This window comes from Chelonia mydas, chromosome 14, assembly GCF_015237465.2.
Source record: "Chelonia mydas isolate rCheMyd1 chromosome 14, rCheMyd1.pri.v2, whole genome shotgun sequence".
NCBI lineage: Eukaryota > Metazoa > Chordata > Testudines > Cheloniidae > Chelonia > Chelonia mydas.
Genome location: NC_051254.2, coordinates 6,628,995 through 6,648,164, shown reverse-complemented (window position 1 = coordinate 6,648,164; position 19,170 = coordinate 6,628,995). Strand labels below are relative to the sequence as shown.

Genomic DNA, 19,170 nt, shown 5'->3' with positions numbered 1-19,170 from the left:
CATCTGTGCATCACAACGGGAATTTAAGCTAACCTACCAACATATGGCCAGTTCCTCAAGTGGCGCTACTACTCAATTGACTTGGAGGGAGGTATAACAGCTTGACACCAGCCGAAGATCTGGCCCAAAAGGTTAACGGGCAAAAAGGTCAATCATCTTTTTCTTACAGGTTTCAGAGTAGCAGTCGTGTTAGTCTATATCCGCAAAAAGAAAAGGAGGACTTGTGGCACCTTTGAGACTAACAAATTTATTTAAGCATAAGCTTTCGTGAGCTACAGCTCACTTCATCGGATGCATTTGGATGCATTCATCGGATGGCCCACCTTGATTATCACTACAAAAGGTTCCCCACCCCACCCCACCCCGCTCTCCTGCTGGTAATAGCTCACTTTACCTGATCACTCTCCTTACAGTGCGTACGGTAATACCCATTGTTTCATGTTCTCTGTATTTTCCACTGAATGCATCTGATGAAGTGAGCCGTAGCTCACGAAAGCTTATGCTCAAATAAATTTGTTAGTCTCTAAGGTGCCACAAGTCCTCCTGTTCTTTTTCTTACAGTTTCACTAGTGGCATATTTTGGGTCGTATTGCTCAAACATATACACAAAAATAATATTGTTAAAATGCATGCACACACTGGTCAATCACACACAAACAAAACAAAAACTGAGCTACATGGTGCCATTTTTACAGTTACTTGTCATTTTTGGATCAGTCATATTCCTTAAAGGCACACACACAAAGAAAACTCACATCACAGTAAAACAGAGATGCATGGGTCGTCTAACTCAGATACATGCAAGTGCACATCCATACACACCTCACATCTCTCAGACATGGTCATATACAGGTCATTTTACAGAAACCCACTCACTGATTATATCAACCATTCCTTTTCTCTATCCTTTCCCCATCCCCTCATCCCTAACTTGGGCATCCAGCACTTTTTCCTCTTTCAATACTTTTCTGCCTTTTGTTCTCTTGATAATATTTTAGGTTTGAAAAAGAAAAAAAAAGGGGCTGGGGGAGAAATGGTTGTGGAAATTGTGACTGAGATTTCATGTAGGGGAACTTTGGCAGTTTATTGGAAAAACTATTTCCTTTAAATCAATACTTAAAAGTATCAAAGTTCACATTCCAGAATACTGGGTATGGTCTGTCCAGAAGTCTTGCAGTGAGTTTATCAGTGTTAGATTCCGTAAATACTAAGGATTAGATTTTATCAGTAAATGTCAGTAAACACTGTCGGAAGAGCCATGAATTTTGGGTGCCTAGTTTTCTGAGTGCTCCTTTTGAGCCTGCTGGTAAACAGCACAGAGACAAGGAAGGCGTAGAAGCAGGCGAGGAAAATCATGGTTGCCCAGCAGAACAAGATAACAAAAAACCCATTCCAGAGAAAGGGAAATGAGTATAAGGCACTATGCTCAAAAGAAGTTAGGCTTCTAACTTCCATTGAAATCTTTGGAGAATTCAACCCTTCCTGTCTGTCAAGCAAGCTATTCACCTGCACTTAAAAATCTTGCGTTCATTTTTAAATGAAGACGGTTGAGCCAGAGTCCCTAGTTCTGAAAGTCACAACTGCCACCACGTATCCCCTGCACTTGTAACAGCAATATCATCCTCCCAATCTGATTTTCCCCTCGCCAGAATGGATTACCATCTCACAGAAGACAATTTACTCGGAGGGGAAACAGAAATAGTTGTTTTAACAATAAAACTAGCAATTCAACCCTGCTCCCCAACTCCATCAGAGAGAAGAACCAGGCCTCTGCACTGCCCTTCCAGGGGGATCTCACAGACTGTTTCACTCTCTGTCTAGTTCTCCATGGTTCTGTTGGTCTCATCATTTTCCTTCCTCTCTCGCTTTGCACCACTTCACTTTCCCATCCCTGACCCTGTGTTCATCTCACACAGTTAGTCCTGCAGCCTATTGGCTGTTCCTCACTGCCTGTTCCCCAACTCCCTGTCCTGCTCCAGGGGGTCAAACTGCTGAAACGACACTTCTTTCAGGCTCTATCTCTCTCCAGCTGCCCTCTCTCAGCTGTCCAGTTCTGACTGTCACCATCCAAGTGTCCATTTCCAGCAGTCACTCTCAGCTCCCCAGACCCTACTCACATTCCCAGTCCCAACTGTCAGGCACGCTACATTTCCAGCTGTCACTCCTCAACTGCCAGGAAAGCCTCCAAAGCCTTTTAACCATAATGTTACTTACCTCTCTTCTTTTATTAAAGTGACTGTCACAGACCGACAATATCCTGGAATATTGTGGACAAAGCTGAGTTTGGCCCCCAGTGTTTTGAAATCATGCTCCTTCAAACCATCACAGACTAAGAGCTGCCCGGCATATTGTGTTTAAATGCTCAAGAGAGATTTGCATTTACAGATACAAATAAACCCCTGAACTGCTCCATCATAAGTTTGATGTACACACTTCCATAGGTGCTGGAACTAGGGATTCTGGCGCAACCCCTGGCTTGAAGTGGTTTCCCTCATATACAGGGTTTACAGTTTGGTTCAATGGCTCTCAGCACCCCTACTATATAAATTGTTCCAGCACCCCTACACATTTCTGCTTCTAATTATCCCCATTCCCTAATTAATTCCCTATTTATGAGTGACACCACCTGCTCCACTATGCATAAGCAAACACACCGAGCAAGATTCCCTGGACCATTATGTTCCCTTTGCTCTGGCCTGGGGGAGTGAAAACTAATTGTATCTCCCCAGCAGGAATAGAATTGATGTAGTGGCTCCTACACCGTCCCCTTCATGTGTAAGGTCAGAGCATGTTTTGCTATGATTATCCTGAGCTGGTGGATAGTCCCACCCAAGATGCTGTAACCTTTAGCAAGACCAGACCTGGGGGAAAGGAAAGCTGGGCAAAGTAACTTGCTCCCTGGTAGCATTTCTTCTGCTGTATCAACTGGATCTCAGCTGCAAAAGAAAATCTGCCACTTATTTTAATGTAGCAGTTATTATCAGAAAAGTGACTGTAAAAACAGCATCTTCTTACTCCACAGATCTGCTGTCTCTATCCTAATCTGCTTATTTTACTGAGTTGATGCATGTTTAGTCCTATAAGATGTGTTAGATCTGAAGCACTAAAGGGGGACTGGTATGTATTTTGGTCTGGCTAATGTAACTGCAATAGAATTACCAGATAAGATGTACTTGCAAAATATTATTACTGAAACGTGTGGACAGAACCCATTTTGACATTCTGATCCCAAGCTGAGTTTGCAGTACTGGATGTTAGAAAAAAAATCTTACTTGTAAATTGAAGATGTTTAATATGGAATCATAGAGAGACCAAAAACAAAAGTAAAGAAGAAAAAAAATGGAGCCACATGATACCATTTTCCCAATGACTTGTCTCCATTTGGTTCAAAACGTTAGAAACTTTCCCACCCCACAAAAAGTCCATTTCTGAATCTTTCCAAGTCCCAAATGACGCTGTTACTACAGCAGCAAAGTTAACCAGAAAGGGCAGAAGAATCCAGCAAAATAAGAGAAGGGTGAATATGCAGGCAGGCCTTTGGAGAGAAATGTGGGGCTCCATGTCACAGGAGCCCCATCCCCTCCCAGTTACAGACACTGCGGAAGTCCCCACGAGCTCCGCTGCTGGTACAATTGTCCCCTCTTCGTTCCCGCCCCCCCTCATCAGCCCTGTGCACACCTGTATACATGCACGAATGCCCGTGTGTGCACAAATGTGTAAGAGCACGTGTGTGCAAATCTACATGTGCGTAAGCGAACGGGTGTGTTTGCACACATGCACGCGCACCTGGTGAGGTCAGTGTGGGTGCCACACAGGGGCACGAAGCACGTACACGTAGCAGCCCCGCCGCGGCCTGCCCGTGTAGGGGGCCCACTCTGCCCGTACGCTGCGCGTGCTGCGGCACGTGGGCACGGGCAGTCACGGTGCACGCGCCAGCGCAGAGCGCATGCGCACATAGAGGCACGCGGCCGGCCCCTGTTCAAGGCTGAGTCGCCCCCCCCCAAATACCCTGGATTTCGCGACGTCCCCCCCCAACAGCTCCTGCAAATGGCGGAGCCGGCCCGGAAGCTCCGGAAGCCCCGCGCCCCGCGCAGTAGGTCCCTCAACCCCGCCCAGGTGCGCACACGGCCGAGATCCAATCCCCGGCTGTCACGTGATGGGGCTGAGTCGCGGGGGCGGGAAGGATACGCACGTGACGACGGGCCGTCGGCGGATAGGGCAGCACCGTCACGTGACGGGTGCGAACGGCGGCCCTCCCGCCCCTCGCGGTCACGTGTCTCGTGGTGGGCGGCGGCCTGTGAGGCGCATGTGCAGCCGTCCGCGCCGAGGGGGCCGCTTGGGCTGCAGCTGCGGCGCGGGGCGGCCGCTCCCTGGCAGTGTTTGCTAAGATGGCGGACTTCCTGCCGTCGCGCTCCGCGCTGTCGGGCTGCTTCCCGGGCTGCCTGCTGACCAGCACCGAGGCCGAGCAGCAGCGCAAGTCCAAGGAGATCGACAAGTGCCTGAACCGCGAGAAGACCTACGTGAAGCGCCTCGTCAAGATCCTGCTGCTGGGCGCGGGCGAGAGCGGCAAGTCCACCTTCCTGAAGCAGATGCGGATCATCCACGGGCAGGACTGGGACCGGGCGGCCCGCGAGGAGTTCCGCGCCACCATCTACAGCAACGTGATCAAAGGTGGGCGCGGGGCCGGGCTCCGCGGCCGCTGGGCCGGGAGAGGGGGCGGGGCGGGGCCGGGGACCGGCGAGTGGCCTCCCGGGGACGCTGGCCTGGTGTCGACAATAGTGTCCGGTGGCGGGAGGGGGGCGGTCTGAGGGGCGGCCGAGAGAGAGAGCGCGAGCGCGCGCTGGGGCATGGTCTTGGGGGAGGGGGGTGTATGGCCCCCAGGGGCGGGAGGTGTAGGCGAGAGAGCGAGGACGGAGGGCTGGGGGGGGGAGGGACGAGCCGGGAAAGGTGGGGTGGGGGGGTGAAGTGATTGGTCCCCAGGTGTGGGGGTGAGTGCGCGCGCGCGCGGGGCTGTGCCGGGGGCATGGGGTGGCGGGGAAGGGGGGAGAGAAAGCCTGGTCCGCTACGGCCCTCTGGGGGAGGGCGGTGGGGGTAAGAGAAGAGTGTGGGGAGGCATGGCCCCAGGGAGGGGGCCTAGAAAGCACGGGGTGTTGGGGGGACAAGAGAGCATGGACTGTCGGGGGCATAGTTCTGGGGGAATGAGAGAGCATTGGAGTGGGGGGGCACAGAAACTCCACCTTCTCTGGGGGTCATGAAGAGCCTTTACTAGACTATTACCTTCCTCAGACTTGTCCAAGAAGCAGCCCTGTTTCTTACTATCTAATTAATCATTTGCTGCCTGATCCGTGTGGTTATTTCAGTCACTTCACACTTTTATACAACCCAGCGCTAGTTTAGGCAATAACCACTGAGGAGAGAGTCTCTTGGCTGGCGGGCCACCCTGCAGGAAGTAGAGGTAGCCTGGTCTGTAACCAGTGATGTACAGTGTTCTTTTCTGTGAGGTTCAGTATTGAGGGTCTTCAATTTATTGTGGAGCATTTTCCTAGCTTTATTCACGCAAAACATATACAAAAAACTTCATTCCGTCAGATTTCAGCTTCAACACTTCATAGTAAGGTGTCCAATGTGCGAAATAATGGAAGGGAGGAAACAGTGCACTTGAAAGTGTATGTATATGGAAGAGAAGTGTCCTGTGTTTGCGGAGAGGGATTTGCATATCAAACTGATTTAGTAGAGGCAGCATTGCAGTAAATGTGGAAACTTAGACTGACCTAGTTGTTAAGAGAAGTGCACATATTTATCCTGCTCTGTGCCCCCTTCAGAGCCAGAGTGCCATAACTGAGATGTGCATGTGGCTTAAATGAGTGTATCTGATGACTGCTGTCATCCTTTTATTTTTCCTTACCCCAACCCCTCTACATTGTTATCTTCACTTCTGATTTTCCGATTAGACTGTAAAGTTTTCAAGGCAGACAACAGAGATAAGATTTTCAAAATATATAAGTGATTTAGGAGCCTTAAGTCCCATTTTCAAAGTGTGCCTGTGATTTAGGAATTAAGTTCCATTGACTTTCAGTAGAACTAGACTATAAGCCTAAAAGTCACTTTTGAAAAAGGGACCTAGACTCCTAAATTAATTACTCAGTTGAAAATTTTACCCCTTGTCTTTGTTCCATCATGTGCCTAGTATGTGTTCAGGAGCTGCAAAAACTAAATAAATCTTTTTCTAATTCTCCTGAGCAAATATGTATTGGGCAGATGCTCAAGGCAGAGTTCTGTTTGTAAATTAAGGTGGTTCTACTGCTGTAAAACAGTATGCAAATAAGGATTGCAGGTTAATCTTCTCATACTTTCATTTTCTTTCCGTTTGCCAGTCTGGAAGGTATAGTTAAGTGTCACCTGAAGAGAATGAACATTTTAATTTTATCATGAGGGTGATATACAGACATTTTTCTTATAAAAGTGGTTCTCACATCAAGATATTTTTGATCCCATGTGCCTGTCCTGTACTTGCGTCACCACGCTGATTTCCTCTTTTCAGATTTTCTCCTATCAGTAAATCTAGTGGTAACATTAATCTCTCAATCATGTTGTTTTTTTCTGATACTGCCTAGATGGATTTTAAAAGGTCAAATATTAAACTAGTAAAAGGTAAGAGTAGGGAAGTAGTGTGTGCATAATGGCACTAACCATGATTAGTTATTGTGTAGATTTAATCAAAGCAGAGTATCTTTAAGCACAGAAATCTACATTTTATGAAGTGTTGATTAATGTCACATTTGTAAACATGTTGACCAATGTTATCCCTGAAATCTATAATTTCAGTGTTGCTGCTGTCTTTAGGCATAGCGAAGGGAGGTTTTGGAACAAATTGATACATTAAACTGTAATAAGTCACCAGGACCAAATGGTATTTACCCAAGAGTTCTGAAGGAACTCAAATGTGAAATTATAAACTACTAATTATGATATATATTGTTTACATCAGCCTCAGATGACTGGAGGATAGGTAATGTAATACCAATTTTTAAAAAAGGCTCCAGAGGCGATCCTGGTAATTAAAGGCCTGTAAACCTAACTTCAGTACCAGGCATATTGGCTGAAACTATAGTAAAGAACAGAATTATCAGATCTATAGATGACTCTTCCTCAACATACTGTGTTCATCACAGCTCTTGTAAAGGGAAACCATGCCTTGCCAATCTATTAGAATTCTTGAAGGAAGTCAAAAAGCATATGGACAAGGGTGATCAAGCTGATATAATGTCCTTGGACTTTTCAGGAAGCCTTTGACAATGTTGCATACCAAAGGCTCTCGAGCAAAGTAAGCTGTCATGAGATGAGGGAAGGTCCTCTCAGGATCAATAACTGGTTAAAAGATAGGAAACAAAGGGTAGGTATAAACGGTCAGTTTTCACAAGGACATAGGTAAATAGCAGGGACCCTCAAGGATCTGTACTGTTCAATGCTGTTCAACATATTCATAAATTATCTGGAAAAGGGAGTGAGCAGTGAGGTGGCAAAATTAGCAGATGATACAAATTTACTCAAGATAGTTATGTCCAGAGCTGACTGCAGAGAGTTACAGAACGATCTCATTAAACTGTGTAACTGGGCAAGAAAGTGGCAGATGAAATTTAGTGTTGAGTACAAAGTAATGCATATTGGAAAACATAATCCCAATTATATGTAGAAAATGATGGGATCCATCTTAGCTGTTATCACTCAAGGAAGAGATCTTGGAGTCCTCATGGTTAGGTCTCTGAAAGCATCTGTACAGCAGCAATTGAAAAAGCTAACAATGTTAGGAACCATTCTGAAAGAGATAAGACACACAATATCAGAATGCCACTGTATAAATCCATGGTACCCTGACACCTTGAATACCGCATGCAGTTCTGGTTGCCCCATCTCAAAAAATTTATTGGAACTGGAAAAAGTACACAAGGGCAACAGAAATTATTAGGGCGATGGCACAGCTTCCATATTAGGAGAAATTTAAAAAAATTGGGACTGTTCAGTTTGGAAAAGAGCCAACTGAGGAGGGATGTGATAGAGGTCTATAAAATCATGAATGGTGTGGAGAAAATGAATAAGGATATGTTTTACCTCTTCACATAACACAAGAACTGAGGGTCATCCAGTGAACTTAATGGTCAGCAGGTTTAAAACAAAGATAAGGAACTTCTTCACGCAGCCCACAGTCAACCTGTAGAATTCTTTTCCAATGAATGTTGTGAAGGCCAAAAGTATAACTGGGTACAAAAAAAATTAGATAAATTTATGGAGGATTGGACCATCAATGGCTGTTAGCTAAGATGATGAGTGATGCAACCCCATGCTCTGAGTGTCCCTAACCCTCTGACCTCCAGAATCTCAGGCTGGACGACAGAGGGTGGATTATTGTTCTGTTTCTTCTGATTGTTCTGTTCTGTTCCCTCCGAAGCGCCTGGCATTTGCCACTGTTACAAGACAAGATATTGGACTATATGGGCCATTGGTCTGATCTGGTATGGCCGTTCTTATCTACCAAGTGTATTACAATATATGGAAACAAGGAGGTGCTTTAAAGCAGGGTACTAGAGACTTCACTGTATTCTGAAATGGTGCTCAGCATAACTAATTTATAGGCCTGAAATCTTGGGCTCTTGCCAGGTAAAGTCAAGTGCCATAAACTGGCTTTGGAGTTTTGACAAGTGACAAATAGGCCTTGTAAAATGACAAAGTGGGTGAAGTAATATCTTTTATTGGACCAACTTCTGTTGGTGAGAGACACAAGCTTTCAAACTTATACAGAGCTCTTCTTCAGGTCTGGAAAACTAATTCAGTGTCCCTTGTCCGTCTGTCTGACGGAAGTTGGTCCAGTAAAAGATGTTACCTCACCCAAGTTGTCTCTTAATATCCTGGGACCAACATGGCTACAACACTGCATACAAATAGGCCTTGTGACATTTTTCATTTACCAACTTAGATTGCTTACTCTGTCCTTTAGAATATTCTTTACGATCCAAACTAATCATAATACAAGATAAAAAATCCTTGTCATATGGACCTTACAATATTCCTGGTTCTGTTCTTCATAAAGATCTTAGTGTTCTGATTGCAGATATTGACAGCTTTCATATAACCCTGAGATACAGAACATTAATAGCTAGGAACCCAGCCCTGCAAATACTTACACATAATGCATACGGTTACATGTTTTTTTAAGTCTTTGCAAGTTCAGGGCCTAGTGTAATAACTAGACATGGCAGCTCTTGGAAGTATCTAATCATGGCACTTTTCCATTTTTTTTCAAGGTGTGAGAGTCCTCGTAGATGCTCGAGAGAAACTTCATATTCCCTGGGGAGATCCTGCCAACCAGAATAATGGGGATAAGATGATGGCTTTTGATACTCGGTCAACAATGGTGGCACAAGGGATGGTGGAGACTCAGGTTTTTTTACAGTACCTTCCAGCAATAAAATCACTGTGGGCAGATAATGGAATCCAGCATGCCTATGACAGACGCAGAGAATTCCAACTGGTAAGCTGTGGCTTTCTTAATATTGTCAATGAAATCTGTATGATGCATTGTTCCTGTATCACTTTTCAGTAAACACTAATTTAAATCTGCCTCCTTCAGACTGTTATCGTTGACGTATATTATGAGGCCTACCTAAAATACTAGCCCATGGAACTGCAGACTAGTTATCTTTTACTTTTAACCGAGAAAGATAGATCGAGTTGAAACAAAACATAAGGAAGTATTAGTCTCCGCTTTGTGGATCAGAGAGATGAAGCTCAGTAAGGTTGACTTGTCTGTTGGTCATGCTCTGGGTCTGTAGCAGACCTAGAAATTGAATCTGAATGGTTTGTCTCATTCCAGTGCCTTAACTGCAAGACCATTCTTCCTCTTTGGTGTATTGAAACTTTCTAGAAATGATGTGGAGGAGAGAATTAATACCTAGTATTTTATGTGATTATTCTTCCTTTTAAAAAAAAAAAGTGGTGTTATACACTTGATTTTATTAGAAAAAGGGTTTTTAAAACTCTCTTCTCTATTCCAGTCTGAAAAATCGTGCAAGAATTCCCTCTGTACGTTTCCTGATTAATTTCGAGTGTGTTTTCATGTGATTAGCTATTTTGTTTTGTTGAAGTTCAGTTGGAGATATGGACTTCTAGTTGAATAGGTTGATTCTAGGATGGGTAGGTGTTTGTGTGGGATGGCAAAAGACACAGGGTGATAACCCATTGGAAGTTACTTTTTTTTAATGTAAGTGATATGGAAAAGAGATGCAAAAAATTGTCGTGTCTTTAAATGAGGAAAAGCCCAGTCCTGATTGAAAATCAAACTCTAGCATAGAATGACATTAAGGTGATTTTCCTAAATAGTGGAAGTTCTGATAAAACTTACAAATCCACAATTTTTATTTGTAACCTTGATCTCTTGTAAAATACTTTTTAGTATGCATGTGAATTTGTCTAGTGTTGCATGCTTGGTAACAATGGGCTTCCATGTCTTCACTTGCTAAGTAATAACTGTGTAGTTGAGATTGCATTGTGTATCTCATGTAATTCTCTGCTTAGTTTTGCAGTTCTCAAACTCTGGATTTGTCTCCAGAGATAACATGCTTGTTAACAGCAAAAATGTTTTAAATAAATATATAGAGGTGAGAAATAATAGACCTCAACCCTATTGTTCCTCTGCAAATTTGTGTACACAGTCAATCCCTTACCTCTCTAAAAGTGCAAAGTTTCAAAAAGTTCAATGAACAGAAGATTGTTGGGGGTGAAATAGATCTGGACAAGGAGAAAAAGTCTGGAGATAAATTTGAGAAGGGGAGGGACAGGCAGTAGAAACAAAAGTGAAACTGTTTGAGCAACATATTCCAGAAGTCTTGAGGTCTTTCTGAGTGTAGCCTTCACTGATTTGAGATCTACCATACCATTCTCTCACTAGAAGGGAAATCCTATAATGGCAGCATGTCCATAAGAGACCCAGTTTGGGAATATTTTAATGAGGTTCCTCTATCTGTGAAGAATATGTATTAAGGTTATAACAACCAACAAGAATGCATTTTTATGTAGAAATCCATGATTAAATAGTCTTCCTGACTAGTGATTTAAATTAAATCCACCCTGGTTGTGACATATGCACAGTTTTGTTTTGAGTAGGAGCTAGAGTGGTGCACTCTTCTAAAATTCACCAGAAAGACTGATTAAACTGTCCCCAAATCAGAATCTGTATGAATGTTCATCTGTTAAAGAGGCTACATTTCTGGCCTAACAATCTGTATTTTTAAAAATAAGTTATAGTAACTGCCTTGACTGAATTAAGACTTCAAACTTTTGTTTATACTTGTATTGCTTATTGCCAAAGTTATTTAAAAAAATCTTGTTCCAATGTGTGTGCGCCAAGTTGTAAACGTGAACCTAGCTAAATATCACCATATTGAGTGCAGTGTGTATGATCATGGTATGCAATCGTATAAGGAGACATGGTTCTTGCCCCAGGATCAAGATCAGCCCTGTCATGTGCCAATGGATGATGTGCCATCTTGGTAAATTACAGATTTTTGCTGTGTCATTGCTGAAAGGTTTTGTAGAGGTCTTTTTAGTGGGTTTGATTGAAGAGGAAGGTTGTTCAAGCATGTGGCATGGTGTGGGAGGAAGATATGGAAGGGTTGTGTAGGAGGGTGTCTCAGGAGTAACTTAAGGCAGTGAGAGGGAGAATGTGAAGACATGAGTAGAGAGGTAGACAGATGAGTTGTACAAGGCCTTGGAAGTAAGGACTAGAAACTTGAACTTGATGGGAGTGTGGGATGAAATGCATACAAGAAGCATTGGCACTTGTCAAATTGTGAGGTGAACAAGGCATGGGCAAAGGCTGTTGTGAGGGGGTGAGATGACGGCGCTGGAAAAGTTGGATTTTTGGAGATGTAGAAGTAATGACAGGATTTGGTGAAAGTGGAGGAGAAAGGAGTGGAATATGACAGTTTGAGGTACTGTAGTGAAAGTTTAAAGGTCGTGAACAAAGTTTTTCAAGAGAAGATGGGGGTTCAGTTTTCATTGCCCTGAATTTCAGGTTGTATAGGAACAACAGTCAGGTGGAGATGTTGCAGGTGTCATTATGAGACTGGCCAGAAGGAAAAGGGTTAGTGAATAAGAATGGAGTCATCCATGTGGACGTGGTAAGCTGGAGCTATGGGAATGGATGAAATTTGTGTGCATGAAGGCAGAAGAAACAGGCTGAGAGCAGAGCAGTGAATGAAAGCAGTGAAGATTGCCCAAAGAAAAGGGTGGAGGGGAGATATCAACTGATTTAAGTGACAGAATGTGGAGAGTGAGTACTGAGAAGAAAGGCAAGTTGAGAATGTCGTCAGAGGTACACCTCAAACTAGTTTACAACAGTAGAAGAGCTCTTATGAGAGAACATTGAGTTTGTCCTTATAACAAATTGATGAAACATGGCATTGAAGAATCAACTTAACCTTACTTATAGCAGTGCTGGTGGGATGCTAAAACTCAGTTGCAGCTTCTTAATAAGAGGCCGGGTTACTCTGTGGAATTGATGACTTCTAATCCCTGCTCTGCCACTAATTGGTGTGGTCTTGAGCAAACCCTTAACTGGGGTTTCTCAAGCTGCAAAATGGGGCTGTTACTTGCCTACTTCACAGAAGTGCTTATCAGTTAACATTTGTACGGTGCTTTGAAGATGGAAAGAGCTATGTAATACTTAGCACTTTTAGAATGACTATAATCCTTCAAGCAAAAAACTTCATTTAAAAAACAATTCAGGCTGTTCAAATGATTAATCCACTAACACAGTTTATAAAGCCAGGAAATTCCTAGTTAACTTCTCAGCCATTCCTTGCCTTCATCACATTCCCTTCCCACATCCACCGCACTCATGCCACCTTGTCCCTCTGCTCAAACCATGCAATGGTAACTGACCGCAATCATTGGCTGTTGAGGAAAACCCACAACATCCCACATTTCTATCACCTAATAAATATTCCAAACTTCTGAGCCAATACATTCTATTATAAACTGTTCCCTCTGTCTTCCATGACTCAGGTAAACATAACCAGCTAAAACCTGCCATATACATGAACAGTCTCCTTCAATGCAATACCAAGTCAACATTCCAGTCAGTTACGAAACCTTCCTTTAACCATCCCACCTGGAGGGAGTGAAATTTGCAATGTTTTGTGTGGAGGTGGAGGGAGGAAGCATGTGTTCTTGTGGGTGGTAGATGTGGAAGAGGTAATGTGGAGAAAGTGAAATTATAGTTCTAGATTGCAAGTGGTGGCTGACACTTTAACTAGGGATTTCCTGGCTTTTATGCTTGTTGGTGGAATATTTGCTTGTTCAATTTAAACTGTTTGCTCTTTTCTTTGGGGCTCTCTTTAAAGTTACTGGCAGCTGAAGAGGAAACATCTTGTGTTGTCTTGCTTTTATTACTAACAAAGGTGCTTCTGTGCAAGAACACAGGTGGGAGAGAAGGAGCGAGTGCATGCTAGTAGAAGGATCCCAGGGCAGGTTAAGGGAAAAGCAAGCTCCTAGCATGGTGGCGGAAGTACTCTGGTAGGAATATCTCCAGGCAGGATTTCCTTCTAAGATTTTCCCAGTTTTTTTGCGAGATAGGCAAGACCAAGCTGAAAACTCAACTTTTCAGTCCTGTCATTATGTTAACTCAGATCTAAAGGATTTGCATCAGGTGAAGAAATTTTGAGCTGGATTTAGACTTTTGGTATTTCAGCACTTAGTGAGGTATCCTTTCCCCATTTTGCATACTTTGAGTGACTGTTCACCAACATATCCCTTAATAATCTGGAGAGGTAATATTTTTGCCCTACTTGTGAGTTATAGGGATTGGCAGTGTGAGGGCTGAACAGTTTTAAATGCATGGATACAGTAATTCCACCTTGGTCTGTGTAATCACCATTTGCAGCTAATATCCGTGTTGAAACAGGATGGAAACAACTGGACGTGCATTTTACCCCCAGATTCCTGTTTACTTGTGGCATTGCCTCTAAAGGAGATCAGATTATAGAAAACAGGAAAAGGCGTGTTCAGTTAGAATCTTTCTTGCTAGTTTTGCTACAGTTTCTCTGTAGCTTTACATGTTACAAAGGAGAGGGGAAATTCTTATGGGATATTATCCACACTGAGTTCTCTGACTGATTCAGTTTATTATGAGGAGATAAAATGTTACAAGTAATCCTGATTCCTGATAGGCTTCTCTCTGGAAGGAGTGTTTCCCTAAATGGCCTGCTGAGAGGAGTGATCAGAACTTACTGTAATTAGTTTTTATGGGACTGGGTTGCTGAAGAGAGTGGTCGTGAGATAAATAACGTCTCTTCTCAAGGTCACTGGCTTGGAAGTTGGTCCAGTAAAAAATATGACCTCACTCTCCTTGTCCCTCTAATATCCTGGGTCCAGGATACATTACGCTACATGTTGACATTTATGCTACCCATTTGTGGGGTAAGGTTGGCAGTAAAGATTACATTGACTATAATTCTGGGAGGTGGGGGAGACAATCCACTTCCAAATTGTCTTTCACAATGTCCTTCAGATCTTCAGAAGGGTTTTAAAGTTCTTGAGAATTTGCTACCTATTCTCCCTCTTTTAAAACAAATTCTGTTGACTTTAAAATATCTCAATTTGATTTTGATTACAGGACTTCACATTTGGGTGAAGTCTAGGTTTAAACAATGTGAAGAGGCCTGAATTTCCATATTAGAGTATTTTGGGCCTCTGGCCAAAAATGTTTGCAATTCTGCAGCCCCTTAATTTCTATGGGTATGTCTACACCATGATATCTGCAGTGCTGCAATTACACTGCGATGGTGTAGCCCCTTACTATAGTAACAAGGTTTTTTCCATCACTGTAGTAAATCCACCTTCTTGAGGTGGTAGCTAGATTGATGCAATAATTCTTTTGTCGACCTAGTGATGTCTACAGCGGGTGTTAAATTGACATAACTGTATCACACAGAGCGTGAAATTTTTCACAGCCCTGAGTGACATAACCAGGTCAACTAAGTTTTAGGTGTAGACTAGGCTTATGCAAACAACTAGATACTGATTTTTTTTATAACACTTTTATTGATCTGAATAATCTTCATTCTAGTGATACTTCATGCTAATTTAAGTGCCAGCTTTCCTCATTTTCCAGAATGGGGCTAGTTTCCCTTACAGCCATATAAATTCTGCAGTAACTCCATTTTGGCACTGCATTCCTCCCTTATCCAACATTCTTTCCTCCTGGCCCAGTGACTTGTTTCTACTTAGCTACAAAATTTAAAGTAATTGCAGAGCCCTGGTGTGGTATAGCGCATTTATTCATAATGAGAGTTGGTTTTGTTTGCGTTGTAGAGCAGTTTGTTCTGCAACACGTTTCCAGAACACACACAAAATAAATTTCATGCTGCAAGTTGGTATGCTGTGTTCTCAGCAAGCAGTAGTATGCTCCTGGTGGCCTTGTTCATCTTGCACGCTGCCTCTTGTGGTTGCAGTTCTGTACCTAGCTGGTGATGCAACATCTGTTCAGTGTGGTATGTATTTACACCTAGTAGTTCAGTTTCCTTCTGATACATCTGTTCCTTTTGTAAAGGGCAGCTGATAAAATGGTTCACATGCAGTTTGGGATTTATTAAATATGGACTATATTTTTGTAGGTATGGACTGGGTATCCAGAATGTTGCAGTTGGCATGCCTCTTCTACACTTGAGGGACACAAGCTCTTTCCAGTCGAGAACACCACTGGCAGCTTGCTAGGGACCTGGGGCACACATTTAATTAGCATATGCGGACTACTTTATAGGGCATGGTAAACTTCATGGCGAGACGGATGGCCCAGTGGTTGGGGCACTGGCCTGGGATGTGGGGAGACCCAGGTTTAATTCCCTGCTCTGCCACAAACTTTCTGTATCACCATAGATAAGTCACTTAGTGCCTCAGTTCCCCTTCTGTAAAATGGGGGTTCCGGAGAGGAGACAGGCTCCACCGAGATAAAATCCCCAGCCATTGGAACATCCTGAAAATGACACTCCTTAGACCAAGTCAGTCATGGATACATTTCCTACAACCTCTTTAATCCAAAAGATATATAACCATTTTTTTTTTGCTTTATTAATAAACTCAAATGTCATAGTAGCCCAATGATATGAGACCAGGTGCCATTGATAAGTAGTGTGCTTCTGGGCAAGTCACTTGATCAGTTTTTTTTAGATTCTCTTAGCATTTTGTCACATAGAATTGAGAAGCACCAAAAAGTTAACTTGTTATCAAGTCATCCTTGCTAAATCTGATTATAGAAATGAAATTTGACTGCCCTCTTGATTCTGTGTATATCTGTGCAATGGTCAAAGAGCTTGATCTGAAAGGAAAGGGTTTTTTAATATCTGCTGGTTAAAGGGATTCTGATGTATTTTCCAGAGCTACCAGATTACTTGCAGTGGTCATAGTTCAAGGTGTCTCTGCTGTTGATCGCTGCAGTAATTATTTCTGTGACTTGTGAAAGCCTGTTGGAGCAGCCTTTTCCACACTCTGCTTGCTGTGCAGTGTTTGAGATGTTGGCATAATAATTCATTCAGAGCTGACTTTCTTGTTGGCCACTAAACTTGAAGGTAGAACATGTTGGTACAGGTACCCTGTCTTGTTGGATCACATTGCAGTGGCCAGGTGACTAGATAGTTTGGGGATTTCTAATTGGATAGAGAGCTATATATCTCTAAGTTGTCAGCTGAAATCTAACCCAAAGTGGTAACAAAGCTCACTATTGCGCTGGAATAAATTTGGTCTCTGCAGAGTTCTAGTCATTCATGTCAAACAATACCTCACTTGGGAACAAGGTTGTCATTTTCAGCCGAGACCAAGGAATGAAAGGCTGTGGAGAGTGAACCTCCTTTGCATCTGTATAATGACTTCCTTGAGGATTGAGGCAAACTGGCAGGGTCATGTTGGGTTAGCTTGTGCTGCTATTGCCCATGTTGTACCTACTGCATGGATAAATAGGATTCAGGTACTCAAGGCTGTCAAGCTTGCACCTTCTCATGAGCATTGAATTCACAGCAACTACGCTGTCTTACACCTTTGTTGTACACCCAGACTCTACCAGATTCTGTTAGTTTTATTTAAAATGTTCCATGTTCAGTCAATAACCCTTCTACGAACTTAACATAGCAATAGGAAGTTCTAACTTTGAGCATCTTCCCCAACCCACAAAGCAAGTGTGAGGAAAACATAAGCATGGCTGACCTTACTGCATTGTCTAGAAGGAAAGCAGTAGAACAGTTGAAGTGTTGCTGTTGATTATGGCAGCAAAGTAGCTGCTGCATTTGTTACTAAATAGTTTAATTTACCCAAGCAAACTGTTCTGCTAATTAAGTTTGCATTTGCTGGTCTGTTTACTGATACATTGTGAAATGGCTGAGCGTTGGACCCCAGGCACGCTGGAAATACAGAAAGCACTGATCCAGAGCTTGTACTTTTACCAGATTAGTATTACTTGTAACAGTACTGTTAATTTAATACTCAGTATCCAGGGACAAGTTACAACAAAGTCTTACATTATTCTAACAGTAGGCCTCGGTTTACTCCGGATTTGTTCGTCATTAATATGAAGTAACGAGAGGGAAGGATGGGAGAAAAGGATCATGGAACACACACTTCTGCACTGAATGCAAGCAGCTTTGTCAAATATACGATAGCCAAAATATCATTATTAATGAACATTTGAAGTTAGGAATCTATTCTCCCTACTAAACTAAATTTACCACATTGATAAATGATAAAGCAAACCTTAATTACAGTTGCTGGCTGTCCCCTGTGGATGCAGAAAGACCAGGGGTCGGGGGCTTGGCAACTGGAGGAAAGGCCTACACTATGCAAAAAGTATTTATCCCTGGAGGTATTGGAACTGATGCCTCTATTGATGACAAATGTTACATGCATCTAAAAAGGGCAAGGAATTTTGAAAGCTAAAGAATTCAAGGTATTTTCTAAAAATCTCTTGAAATATCTCATGACCCCTTTGTCCTCTCAGAATCCTGAGCCCATGATAGATTTGGATATTTCAAAGCAAGCAGTCTTGGACTCTAATAAATAGTGAACCCATCCAAATAAAACACTCACTTTCACAGCCTCTCACCCCAGTGTGCCATACTTTTCTTCAAATTTTTTCCTCTGAATTCATCTGTGGCTGAGACTAAGCATGATAAATTTCAATGGAAAAGGAATTATTTGAGGAAATTATAAGGGAGTGGGCAAAATAGAGCGGGAAACATCGCTCAACTAAGGCATCAACTAAGGAACTGGAAAGACTCAAAAATCTCCTTAATGGGCTGCTACAGAATCAGAAATGATATACAGCAAAGTGATAGTCTAATTGTATTGGCATAAACACACCTGAACTTCTGTATTGTATCCCTTCCCTAGTAGTGCCACAGCAATAGTTTGAAGAAAGTGACTAGAATCTTAGCTGTTTGAAATTTGATTAGGAAAACACTGCTTGTCAGAGCACAGATATAATCCTCTACAACTGACTGTTGAAGGGGAGTGGATGCAGAAATTCCAGGAAAGAAAGTGAGAAGCCCTCTGGCAAACTTAATTTAACATCAGATAAAACATGAACAGAATTATGCTCTATTTGACTATCTTACACTGGGTTTCAGATTTTTAATAAGGATTGTTTGAACCTCTCTTTCCAAAAGCACAGATGAATTCTTGTCCTAATACAATGGTTCTCAGCCAGGCATATGCAGAAGTCTTCCAGGGGGTACATCAACTCATCTAGATATTTGCCTTGTTTTACAACTGGTTACATAAAAAGCACTAGCAAAGTCAGTACAAACTAAAATTTCATACAGGCAATGACTTGTTTATACTGCTTTATACTATACACAGAAATGTAAGTACAATATCTATAGTACAAAATCCAGGTGATTTATAATTGTATGGTAAAAAATGAGACAGTAAGCAATTTTTCAGTAATAGTGTGCATGTACCAATTTTATATTTTCAGTGTCTGACTTTGTAAGCAAGTAGTTAAGTGAGGTGAAACTTGAGGATATGCAAGACAAATCAGAGTCCTGAAAAGGGTACAGTAGTCTGGAAAGGTTGAGAGCCACTGCCCTAGTATATTCATTTCTGTTATGAAATCCCATATCTGATGTGAAA

At 42.5% G+C, this 19,170-nt stretch overlaps 1 protein-coding gene across 2 annotated transcripts in view; it reads left to right on the top strand.

Annotated features, from left to right (window-relative positions):
* The first annotated feature begins 4,264 nt into the window (after positions 1 to 4,264).
* GNA13 (G protein subunit alpha 13) overlaps positions 4,265 to 19,170 on the top strand; it is a 43,873-nt gene continuing 28,967 nt past the window's right edge. Inside the window, exons 1-2 of one of the 2 annotated variants that reach the window (XM_037914623.2) lie at positions 4,265 to 4,671; positions 9,300 to 9,526. In XM_037914623.2, the coding sequence (XP_037770551.1) occupies positions 4,389 to 4,671; positions 9,300 to 9,526 (510 nt within the window). In that variant the 5' untranslated portion in view covers positions 4,265 to 4,388. The remainder of the gene's footprint in view (positions 4,672 to 9,299; positions 9,527 to 19,170) is intronic. The other variant, XM_043527697.1, reaches the window with a different exon arrangement.